Source organism: Narcine bancroftii, chromosome 3 (assembly GCF_036971445.1).
Source record: "Narcine bancroftii isolate sNarBan1 chromosome 3, sNarBan1.hap1, whole genome shotgun sequence".
In the NCBI taxonomy this organism is placed as follows: domain Eukaryota; kingdom Metazoa; phylum Chordata; class Chondrichthyes; order Torpediniformes; family Narcinidae; genus Narcine; species Narcine bancroftii.
In genome coordinates, this window is record NC_091471.1 from 250,236,862 (window position 1) to 250,249,434 (window position 12,573).

The 12,573-nt window shown below is 43.0% G+C and overlaps 1 protein-coding gene across 9 annotated transcripts in view; it reads left to right on the forward strand.

Annotated features, from left to right (window-relative positions):
- The window catches only part of dnm2a (dynamin 2a), a 58,761-nt gene that overhangs the window by 21,762 nt on the left and 24,426 nt on the right, over positions 1 to 12,573 (forward strand). For 6 of the 9 annotated variants that reach the window (XR_011354316.1, XM_069927538.1, XM_069927536.1 and 3 more), the window contains exons 8-12: positions 1,278 to 1,413; positions 1,539 to 1,606; positions 10,117 to 10,255; positions 11,526 to 11,612; positions 11,754 to 11,824. Coding sequence is in view for 8 of the 9 variants with exons in the window: in XM_069927538.1 (XP_069783639.1) it covers positions 1,278 to 1,413; positions 1,539 to 1,606; positions 10,117 to 10,255; positions 11,526 to 11,612; positions 11,754 to 11,824 (501 nt within the window). In the remaining variant the exon portion in view is untranslated. Of the gene's footprint in view, positions 1 to 1,277; positions 1,414 to 1,538; positions 1,607 to 5,036; positions 5,176 to 10,116; positions 10,256 to 11,525; positions 11,613 to 11,753; positions 11,825 to 12,573 lie in introns of all 9 variants that reach the window. The other 3 variants (XM_069927542.1, XM_069927541.1, XM_069927543.1) reach the window with 1 other exon arrangement.

Here is a 12,573-nt window from a genome sequence, read left to right on the forward strand (position 1 = left end):
GCTGGGACTTTTCTTTTGGGATCTGAATATTTTAGGCACTTAATAGCTCACTCCTAATTGTCTTAGCTTGTTAATTTAGGAGTCAACACTCTGGAGGATCTGAAGGTTTGTATTTGCCAGGATAGGTAAAGAAGGTCCATAGAAACAAGTTCAAATGCCAAAGCAGCAATGTGTGAACTAATCTGAAATTTAAATAAAAACTTTTATCATTAAACATGATTGTGAGACCACTGGGTGATTGCTGAGACCCATCTGCTTCATCAATCCACAAAGGAGGGCAATTTAATTTAAAGTACTGGAGCATACTTTGTAGCAAAGATAAAGACTCATAACCAGTGTTTCAGGCCTGAGCCCTTCATCAATGTATGAGGGGGAAAAAAGCAGGCAGCCATCTGAATAAAATGGTGGGGGGTGGGTGGGGAAGGTCAGGGGGGGGGGGGAAGTACCAGACCACAGGTCATAGGTGAATATAGGTGGGAGGGCACGAGATAAAAGCTGAGATGTGATGGGGAGGGGAAAGCTCTGAATGGAGAATGGTAGAGAAATTTAGAGAGGGAGGTGGAGGGTGGGGAAATTCAGAGGGGGAGGAGGGGTTCAGGAGAGGGGGAGGCTGGGGGGTCTGGGGAGGGTGGATCAGGGTTAGGGGGTGGTGGAGGGTGGGGGTCAGGGAAAAGTCGAGGTTAGGGGTGTGAGAGGGTTGGGGTGGTTAGAGGGTTGTAGGAGTGGGGAGCTTAGAGGGGAGTTGAGGGTGGTGAGTTGGTTGGGAGGGGGAGGAGATGAAAAATTTTGAGGGTTAGAGAAGTGGGAAGAGAGAGCTCGGAGGGCAGTTCCCCTTTATCCAGTCTGTGAGTTACTTCAAACCTGCTCACATTTTTGACTTTGAAACTCCCTCTAAAATATCAAAGCATTTGGTTTGAAGGCAATTGGAATGAACAAGAAATGCACCCCTGGCCAGGAACGCCCACATGCCATGAATTAACAGAAACCTTCCCAACCGATTGTGATCTTTGGAGTGATGTGTTGGCAGTGCAGATGAGATATTTAAGGAAAGCCCTTTTTCCTGTTTGACTGGATATTGAGGATGAAGAGATGGACAAGCCTTTGTATGTTAACTGGTCCCAATCAGCAGTGGAACAAGTTTTGTTGCTGGTTACAAGATCATGCTGTTGCAAAATAACTGCTTTGTTTATGCAAATGATTGACTGCTTTTCCAAATGATTGTGTCCTGAAACTTACGATTGCACTATTGGGAATACAAGCGACTTTTCTCCTTCCAGGATGGTACAACAATTTGGGGTGGATTTTGAGAAGAGAATTGAAGGCTCTGGGGACCAGGTTGATACGGTAGAACTCTCTGGTGGTGCAAGAATTAATCGTATCTTCCATGAACGCTTCCCGTTTGAGCTCGTGAAGGTAAGTCGTGCTGCTGGGGAATAATTATTCCTTCATGCATCCTTTGCGGCCCTTGGTCAAGTTGTGAATTTCCTCTTTTAAAAGTTGCTCAAAGTTTCACATTCAAAACCCTGTTCTCTTCACAGATGGAGTTTGATGAGAAGGAGCTGAGAAGAGAGATTAGCTATGCAATCAAAAATATCCATGGTGTTAGGCAAGTATAGTTGGCCATATTGACTCCGTCAGAGGAAGGAGTGTTATCAAAACCTCATTGTGACAATAGGAGAAAGTGTGAAAGAACAAGACAGCATAAGACTTAACCCAGCTGCAACATTATTGCAATTGATTCCTTGATTGTCCTTGATAGTGCATGGTTTGAATAGCGAGTTGTACTGTTCTGTTTATATTGTGAGCAGTACAGTACCTTAGATTGTACAGTGGGTGATGAAAATCCTGGATTATGTACAGCGTGCACAGCGAATGTAGCATTGGTGTGGATTATGTACTCTGTGGACTGTCGGTGGTGGCGGCCACATTGAAGGTGTGTTGTTTGCAAACAAATAATGGTCTAGCACCACGCAGTACACCTTCCTCGATGTGCCGCCACCGACAGTCCACAGAGTAGCTAGTAGATTTGTGTACAGAAGTATCCTGGATTGTGTAATATTTGCATGGGATGCTGATGTGCCCCTTGAACAAACACTGTGTGCTCACTGAGTGGATTGTATTTTCACAATGAGTGGCATTGCATTATGAGTCGTGCTGTTTCCTGGCATCTGGTCTGTGATGTGGTTGTGCTGTTTGAACGGAACACTCCCTTTAAAGCGCCAGGTTCAGGGTGGAGGATATGCTTGTGGTGAAATTAGTCACGTGCTCGTTATCAGGCAAGTTTAATTAAATCCTTCAGGTCAAATCTTCAGCAATAAAAGTGTTGGTGTGGCACTTTTGGAAACAATGGAAGTGGGTCATGTGATTTGCAGATAAGGCTGCTGGAATCTTTTATAAAAGCTCAACCAGGGGATTAATGGACAATAGGTACAGGAGTAGGCTGTTTGGTCCTTCATGTCAGCATTGCCATTCACTGTGATCATGGCTGACCATCCACAATCAGTTCCCCGTTCCTGCCTTCTCCCCATACCCCTTGACTCTGCTATCTTTAAGAGCTCTATCTAAACTCTTTCTTGGAAGCTTTGAGAGAATTGGCCTCCACTGCCTTCTGAGGCAGAGCATTCTGCAGATCCACAACTCTCTCTGGGTGAAAAAGTTTTCCCTCAACTCTGTTCTAAATGGCCTACCCCTTATTCTTAAACTGTGGCCTCTAGTTCTGGGCTTCCTCAACATCAGGAACATGTTTCCTGCCTATAGCGCGTCCAATCCCTTAATAATCTTGTATGTTTCAATCAGATCCCCTTTCATCCTTCTAAACTCCAGTGTATATGTCCAGTCGCTCCAATCTTTCAACATATGATAGTCTCGCCATCCCAGGAATTAGCCTCGAGAACCTACGCTGCACTCCCTCAATACCAAGAAGGCCCTTCCTCAAACTTGGAGACCAAAACTGAACACAGTGCTCCAGGTGTGGTCTCACCAGGGTGGAGAATATCCTTTTTACTCCTATACTCAACTCCCCTTGTTATGAAGGCCAACATGCCATTAGCTTTCTTCACTCCCTGCTGTACCTGCATGTTTACTTTCAGTGACTGATGAACAAGGACACCTTTTCCTAACTTCACTCCATTCGGAGAGTAATCTGCCTTCCTGTTCTTGCCACCAAAGTGGATAACCTCATATTAAACTGCATCTGCCCCCTCACCCAACCTGTCCAATTCACCCTGCTTTCTCATAACCTCCTCCTTACATTTCACACTGCCACCCAGCTTTGTGTCATCTGCAAATTTGCTAATGCAACTTTTAAATCTTTCATCTAAATCATTAATGTATATTGTAAATAGGTGCGGTCCCAGCCCCGAGCCTTGTGATACCCAGTAGTCACTGCCTGTCATTCTGAAAGGGACACATTTATCCCTACTCTTTGTTTCCTGTCTGCCAACCAATTTTCTCTCCATGTCAGTCCCCTACCCTCAATACCATGTGCTTTAATTTTGCCCAATGATCTCCTATGTGGGACCTTATCAAAAGCTTTCCGAAAGTCCAGGTACACTACATCCATTGGCTCTCCCTTGTCTATTTTCATAGTTACATTCTCAAAATTCTAGACAAGTCAAGCATGATCTCCCTTTGTAAATCCATGCTGACTTGGACCGATCCTGTTACTGCTATCCAAATGTCCCACCATTTCATCTTTTATAATTGACTCCAGCCTCTTCCCCACCACTGATGTCAGGTTAACTGGTGTATAATTCCCTGTTTTCTCTCTCCCTCCTTTCTTAAAAAGTGGGATAACATTAGCTACCATCCAATCTGCAGGAATTAATCCTGATTCTATAGAACATTGGAAAATGATTACCCATGCAGCCACGGTTTCTAGAGCCACCTCCTTCAGTACCCTGGGATGCAGATCATCAGGCCCTGTGGATTTATCAGCCTTCAGTCCCATCAGTCTACCCAACACCATTTTTTTGCCTAATGTGAACTTCCTTCAGTTCCTCTGTTACCCCAGGTCCTCTGTCCACTATTACACTTGGGAGATTGTGTCTTCCCGAGTGAAGACCGATTGGAGATGAAAAAGGTAGCATATCTGGAATAAAATCAGCAAATGCTAGAAATATTCAGTCAATCAACCAACAAGAAGTAAAAATAGTGTTTCAAGCCAGCAGTTTTTCTCCATCAATGGTGAAAATTCTGATGGGAGGTCATTGTCCTGGCACATGAAATCTGTTTCAATCTCCTGAGATACTGCCTAACCTGCTGAGTATTTTCTGTCATTTAAGGTGTGAAACATGTTCCTTACCCACAAGGTAACCTCGCAGTTGACCTGCTGAGTTTTTCCTGCATTGCGTTTTTACTAGCTAACCTCTCAGATGTGTTTGGGTAAAACATGTAGATATTCTTTTCAAAATCATCTTCCCATTCTGCAGTTTTTCTACATCCATTATTTGCGTGAAATTTGTTTAATTGTATTTTTGGTATAATTCAGGGAATCAGTAGCAGGGGTGAAAGTGGACACACCAAAATGTCCGGGGACTGAGGGTTTACAATTTTGCGGGCAGACTGCAGGTGCATGGCGAGCATGAGGCTCTTCTAGAAATGCACGTGGATAGTTTTAAGATTAGCTTAGTTTGCTGACAATCAGTTAGAGAGAGGCTGCATTGTCTGACTTCCTGAATAGACAGACAATCTTAACTCTCACTCATGGAACTGCCAGACCTTGCATTACCAAGCCTGAAAGATTGGGAAGGTCTTCATCAGGCATCGTGCAGTTAAAGGGTCTGGCCAACCTGGATTATGCTGCTCCAGACGTGAATGCTGCAGTGGCATATCAGCCCTGTTGGAGAGCCCGCTGGCCAGGTGAGCTCCTGAAGACACCATGACAAGGGGCTGCCATCTCATGGAAACAACAACCCTCAGGCAGCTTTGGGACCATGCAGCCTGATGGAAGATCCTGCTCTCTCTGAGCTGGGCTCCCAATTTCCCTTCTTGTCTTTGACTTTTTGTTTTGTTTCTTTCTCCTTCCCTGGCTGTAGAACGGGGCTGTTCACCCCGGACTTGGCGTTTGAAGCAATTGTGAAAAAGCAGGTGGTGAAGCTGAAAGCTCCGTGCTTGAAGTGTGTGGACATGGTTATCCAGGAGCTGGTAAACACGGTCAGACAGTGCACTCTGAAGGTATCCCCTGCCCTGGCGGCTCACGTGCACTGGCATCTTGGTCTGTGTAGTTATGTGCATGATCTAACATGTAAATTGCCTGCTGTGCATGAGCAACAATGGGCATAAGGGGGACTGCAGAGACCCAAGACATCTGCAAAACTCCTGGTAGAAAGTATCTGTTGTAGATTGTACAGGGCAGTGGTTCTCGACCTTTTTCTTTCCACTTGCGTACCACCTTGAGTAGTCGCTTATTAATCACAGAGCACCTATGGCAGAGGATACCATAGGTGCTCTGTGGTTGGTAAGAGATTACTTAAGGTGAAATGTGAGGGGGGGGGTGGGGGGAAGGTTGAGAACTACTGATAAAGGGCAATGTTTGCAGCATGTTGCTAGTGGAGGGAGATGTAGCCATTCTGTCAACTTGCATTGTTCCTGTGTAGTTTTGTGCCTGCTCTCCATGACCCTTTTATGAACAACTGGGGCAATGCACATGGCTCTCATCAGTGCCCTGGAATCCTGTCCTCCTCCAAGTGTTTGGAGACTCAAAACAGTTTAAATGTGATTTACTGTTGATGCACAGACCAGGTTGTGGAGGGGAAGCTTCCTGACTGGTGACGGCCACTGTGTTTCTCTGTTGAGGGGTGATGACGATTTGATACATTTATTGTTTGGCCTCCTCCCACGTGTTGAAGTCTTGATGTTGATGTCTGAACTGCTGAACAAACAGTAGTGCATTAGACTTGCTGCCATGTTCCTTCAGCCGTGCAAGCCCCACAGAATCCTTCTCCTCTGCTGGAACGGATGAGGCCGGGTTGAAGATTGAGGCGTGGTGTCATTTTATACTGTTTAGCTGTATTAAAGTGAATGTATTCAATTGGCAAATGTGTTTTGGAAAAGAATGTTGGAGGATGTACCAGATAAGCATCACTTCTGGCACCACTCCCTCTCTCTCCTTGGTGTCCCTCATTCCAAGAGCATGTGGCTGTCCTCAGCCTTATCCATCTATAATTCTGATATGTGGCTCAAAATTCAAATCAAAGAAAACTTGGGTAATGTTCTTTTTCAATCTTATTAACATTTCATAATATACACAGCATAAGGAGAATAGAAATAACACAATTAAAATGGGATGTGCAAGTCTTCACAGTATAAGTATCATGTATAAATTCCAGAGTGAAAATGTGACATATTAGAAACAATACTCTTAACAAAGAAAGCAGATAAAGAAATAATTATAATATATATATAAAACTAATCTATGAAAAAAAATTATAAAAAAAACACCTGAGCAGCCTATCCTGAGGATCTGTCAAATAGTTTAAAGCATTGTTACACCTACAGGTGCAAAAACAGTATGAATTACATTATGCAAAAACAGTATGAATTACATTATGCCTGGAAAGGAAGAGTTAATTAATAGAATTTCCTCCCCTCCCTCTCTCCCCCCCCCCCCCCGTCACTCTCTCTTCTCCCCCCCCCCCCCCCCCCCCCCCCCACCATACCAGCACCAGGAAAAGAAATTGCCAGTTATTTGGAGCTTCTCAGATTTTGCATGTCCACGGGTAGTTGTATTTAAAGTACAACTTCTGATTTTTTTTCTCTCTAAGAAAGAGACAACCATTTAAATAATGTAGGAGAATCAGAGACTTTCCATTTAAGTAAAATAGCTCTTCTAACTGATAGTGTAAAAAAGCTATAACTCAATATCAGAACCAGCTACATTTGTAATTCCAAAAAGAGCAGTTAACGGGTTAGATTATAATAGAATAACCAGTACCATTTAAAAATATCTTTCCAAAACTTTTCTAACATGGGACATGAGCAAAACATGTGAGTCAATGAACTCACATCAGTATTGCATCTATCACAAGTAGAACTCGTATTAGGGAAGATGTGAGCTAGTTTATCTTTCGATATATAAGCTCCAATAACTATTTTAAACTGTATTAAAGAATCACGTGCACAAAGTGAAGAAGTATTAACTAGTCTAGTAATCCCCATGTTTCAAGAGATAATGTTAGTTGAAGTTCCGATTCCCATGTTTGTCGAATCTTATCCATGATCTCAAATTTAATGAGTATAAATAGTGTAACAACTAAACGCTTCTGAAAGGGTTTTAACCGGAAGTGAGTGTCAAGTCAATCTGGTTGTTGTAATGTTGGATAATTAGACATCACCATATTCAGGACATGTCTAATTCGTAGATATCTTTTAAAAAAAAAAAATGTGTGTATGGTAAATTATATTTGGTAAAAAGTTGTTCAACAGACATCAAACCACCATCAGGAAATAAATCTACAAAAGAGATAATTCCTTTAATCATACAAATAAGGAAGGGACAGTCAAGAGTAGGTAAATAAAAAATTAAGGTATATAATTGTGGCCAATGCAAAAATTTTTTAGTTCAAAATCCTTCGAAATTGAAACCAAATACATAATGAGTATTTAATAATTGGATTGGAAATATGCTTACTGATCTTCGATCGTCTAAAAGGTAATGCTGTTCCTAAAAAAGAGGCTAACGAATAATTCTGGACGGATTTCAATTCCAAATCTACTCAGATCAAAGTAATAAATCTAAAAAATAATATAGTGAATATTAAATGCCCAATAGTAAAATCTCAAATTCAGTAAGGCCATAACCACCATCCTTCTTAAGTGAAGCTTTCTCAATCTGACCCCCTTAACATTCCAAATATAAGATGAAATCTTAGAATCAATATTGTCAAAATAAGATTTCAGAATAAAAATTTAGGTAATATTATCATTTTAACAGCATTAATACGTCCAACCAAAGATAAAGTCAATAGGACTGTCTTGGGTAATGTTCTATTGTCTTTGCCACATTTTCTAAACCCAGAGTGGCCCACTGACTGTTGTGTTGATCTGTTCTCAATATCTAGCTTAGAAGGTTTCCTATTCTTTGTGGATTTATTGAGTTCTTTGGTTTGCTCCAATGTCAATGGGTGAAAGGTATCAGGACGCCATTTTCTAGTGTAGTACCATTCCTTGTTTTATAAACTCTCACCGTTCAAGATTCAATTTATTGTCATGTAATAAAGCCAGTGCAATATTACACAAAATTTGTTTTCGGCAGACAGATTCACCATTGGCAGAAATTGCCTCTTTCAGAGAAAGAGAAGCAAAAGAGAGTCCCCGCAGTCTCTCATGCGTCCATGGATCCACCTGCAGCTACACAGTCTAGTCGAAACCATCAGCAGCCCGAGTTCTAGATCCAAACCTCACATCAGGAGCCCTTCAGCACCCTCTTGCATCCTAGTTCCGATCCCTGGTACCCCTTCAGCGTGTCTTGAAACAGCCTCCAGCAGTCCGCAGCCCGTGTGAATCCCTTGACCGCAGGCATCCGTAGCCCACAACCTACAACCGTGTTGCCTGGTTAAGGATGTCTTCCTGCCCAATATATTGATGCACAATAAGTTCTGGAGGGGACCAAAACCTGCACACTCAAACGTAAGAAATAGGAGCAGGAGTTGGCCATCCAGCCTGTTGAACCTACTCCACCATTCAATTAGATCATGGCTGATCAGATGATGGGTTTCCCCAGATCCCTTAATTCCCCTACTTTGTTGAAATCCATCCAACCTTGTCTTGAATATATTTATATATGAGGTTGCCTCCACTGCTTCAATGGGCCGCGAATTCCACAGATTCACCCACCTCGGGGAAAAGAAGTTCCTCCTCATCTCCGTCCTAAATCTACTGCCCTGGATCTTGAGGCTATGTCCCCCCCCATCAATGGGAACAACTTGCCTATCTCCATCTTAACTATGCCTTTTATAATTATATACATTTGTACAGGATCCCCTCTCATTCTCCTAAATTCCAACGACTTTGGCCCCAGACGACTCAATCTCTCCTCATAGGCTGATCCCCCTCATCTTTGGAATCAACCTGGTGAACCTCCTCTCCACCGCCTCCAAGCCAGCTCAAGTAAGGAGACCAGAACTGCAGGCAGCGCTCCAGGTGCGACCTCACCAGTACCTGGTACAGTTGTAGCATTACTTCCCTGCTCCTTAATTCAATCCCTTTTGCTATGAAGGCCAACATTCCACTTGCCTTCTTGATAACCTGCTGTACTTGCAAACCAACTTTTTGTAATTCATGCACCAGCTCTTCCAAGTCCTTCTGCATGGCAGCGTGCTGCAAACACTTGTCATTTGAATAATACTCTGATTTTCCATTTTTCCTTCCAAACTGGATAACCTCACATTTACCAACATTGTACAGCTGCTCTTGTTCCTCCTGCAACGAGGAACCTTGAGCTAGCAGTCAAGACTTCTGGTTTGTTTTTTTTGATCTCTCATGGATAAGATCAGCATTGGGAAAAACATTTCTGGTTTTGTTGTTGAACTGGCGAGAATTTATGAAGCTATCTGCAATAAGCTTTCCACCTCCCCTTCCGAAACAAAACAGCTGAAGGAACACAAAGTGGGTGTAATGGGTTGTCATAAGTAATGGTGCATGCGTTACTTAGCAGGGTGAGGCAAACTGAGAGGGCAAAGTGCTGTGAGAGTGCTATGGATCACCAGGAGGGTTGCATTTTGGAGACTTTGTCCAATGCCGCGTAACTCTGTGTGCTCTAGCATTTGGGAAGAGACCTGGGTTGAAAACAATACCCTTATCCGTGCCTTCTGCATCCCATGGGGCACAGTTTGCAGCTGGTTTGGCTCTTTCTGTTATACACGTGAGCATCGTAGAGATGTTCACTGTGGGAATTTAACTGTGGAGCCTGGGCAGTGAAACCTCGCACGCCCCATAATGCTCATCACTGCCCTGCCAACTCAGTTTGCTAATCTTGATGATGGACGTGCTAACTCTCTTGCATTCTGTCTATTTTGTTTTCTCTCTCCCTTCTATTGCCTCTCTTGGCCTTGCTGTTTCCACATTGCCCCTGCCCCCCCCCCCGTTCTCTCTGCTGTTGTTGCTTGCTATGTGTAGGACAGGGCTGTTCACCCCAGACATGGCGTTCGAAGCCATAGTGAAAAAGCAGGTGCACAAGTTAAAGGAGCCGTGCTTGAAGTGCATTGATATGGTGGTTTCCGAACTAGCTGCTGTCATCAGAAAGTGTAGTGACAAGGTAACGACATCACTGAAACTCGTGTTCATGAATTACTGAGCGGTTTAAATAAGGCTGTCTTTGGAGACTAATCTAATTTCTTTAATCTCTAGTGAGGGAGACAGGCCACAGTTACCTGAACCCATTGGGCAAAAGAGAGTAATGTAACAAGCCACACTGACCAGTAGTGGGCTCTCCCATGTTTCTGAATCCCTGACAGTGAGCAGCTGACACATACCCCAAAGGCAGCAGAGAGTTGGAAATGTAATAGGGATGTGTTTGGAGACTGAATAGGGTATCATTAAATGTGCAGGAGACAATGACAGTTCTCTGTCTGTGGCTCTGGAGAAACATAGTGAGCTTGCAATTATGCATCCATCTTTCTAGCATAGTGAGTTGACGTGAAAAGTGAAATGTTCCATGTTTTTAAATGTCCAATATTCCCATCTTGATGTCTCCAAATCTTGGGATTTGCCCTGTTAACAGAGAGGTGATGACCACGGATTTGGGTTAGAAGTGGTGACACAGGAGAAAGGTTCCGCTCAGTGTTACGGATCAGCCTCCAGGTTTGGTGTTTGTATTCTGCTGTGACCAAACCTCATTTCGAGCCCTCACTGGAGAATGGGCCTCCCTTCTAGGTTTTTATAGATAGACCTGTATCCTTTATAGAACTTTCCAATTAACCAGCTCGGTTCAGTGGGCATTGAACAGTAGCCTCCTTTTCTTTGATGTTTGGAGTGCTTGCGCTCCCACAATACTTCCATGAGTGTGGCCCATCTTTGTTTCTGTTTCGTAGCGGCTGTTTCCCATTTTGACCATCTCGAGACAGTGCTGACCAAGTTTATGAGAGTTGCTTTCTGCACCTTTGTAATGTATTCTTTTCTATGCAGGGTGTCCCCGATCAGTCCACACATTCTGTCCTTGATACTCATTCATCTCTGCGTATCACCCTGTCTTGTCTTGGCTGTTGTTTGATTCCTTGGCTTGTGATGAAGCTTTGAATGAACTGCACTGTCACCCAAAGCACATCTCTCAGTTTAAAACTATTCCAAATTGTCCCGCATCAATTTATATGGTGACATGTATTCCAATCAAAGCTTTCCCTCCGTTCTTTTGGTTCTGTGAGCTGATGTGTGTTGGCAATGAGCTTGCTGTGTTTCATATTTATCTACTCCGGCCCACATTTCTTCTACTCACTATTACTGATCTGTTAGTGGTGCACTGTTTGTGACTGTTGGTTTGAGTTAGACCCCAGCAAACTGCAGTGCTGTCTGCTCTCCTCTCCTTGCAGCTCAACTCCTTTCCCAGGTTACGAGAAGAGACGGAGAGAATTGTAACCACTCATGTTCGAGACCGCGAAGGAAAGACCAAGGACCAGGTGAGCGAGTATTCTGGTCGTGGAGTGTGGCTCGTACAGATTATCAACGGGCTACTCCCACCAAGAGTAGAAGGCTGCCAACTAACTTAGGCTCTGCATGCACATGGAGGATTCATTTGTAACATCCCCGTTCTCTTCTAGATACTTTTGCTGATCGACATTGAACTGTCATACATCAACACAAATCACGAGGACTTTATTGGATTTGCCAAGTAAGTGCTGAGAGAATGTTTAAAATATAGGCCATTTAGAGACTTCTCTGCTGCTGAACGACTGACTGAATCTCTACCAGGTCCACTTTCATGCTTTATCCTCATATTTCTCAATTGTATGAGTGAATTTTTAAAAAATTTATCAGTCTCTACCTGAGACTATTGAACTATTAAGCTTGTGCAGCTATCTGGGGTAAGAAATTACAAAAGTTCAGAGGCTGAGTAAGGAAATTTCTCTCCCTTCAATCTTAAATGATCATTTCCCCAAGTCTACAGTACAGTCCCTTTACCTGGAGAAGTAGTTTATTGATATCTATCTTTTTATAACTTTTTTTATTTTTCACACTATGAACCATATTGACCAAAATAACCATATAACCATTTACGGAGCGGAAACAGGCCATATTTACCTTTACACATAAACATTTCCCTCTTGAATATACACAGTGGCATTTTCTCCCCTTCCCCCCCCTCCCTTCCCACCCACTAAACGTTCAACCTATATGATACATTAAACCCATTAAACAAGGTCATCACACAATGAAAATAAACAAGAAAATTGTGTCATCCACTTTTACATTGATATCTATCTTGAAGACAGTTTCTCTCAGAGATTATTCATTCTTAAGAACTCGAGTATAAGTGCTTCCCCTCCCCCCACAGGTTTCTAAAGCTGCAATATCGCTGAAATGAAGAATTTGACTTCATAGTAGGGAAATTAAGGGATATTGGGAAAAGGCGGGAGATGA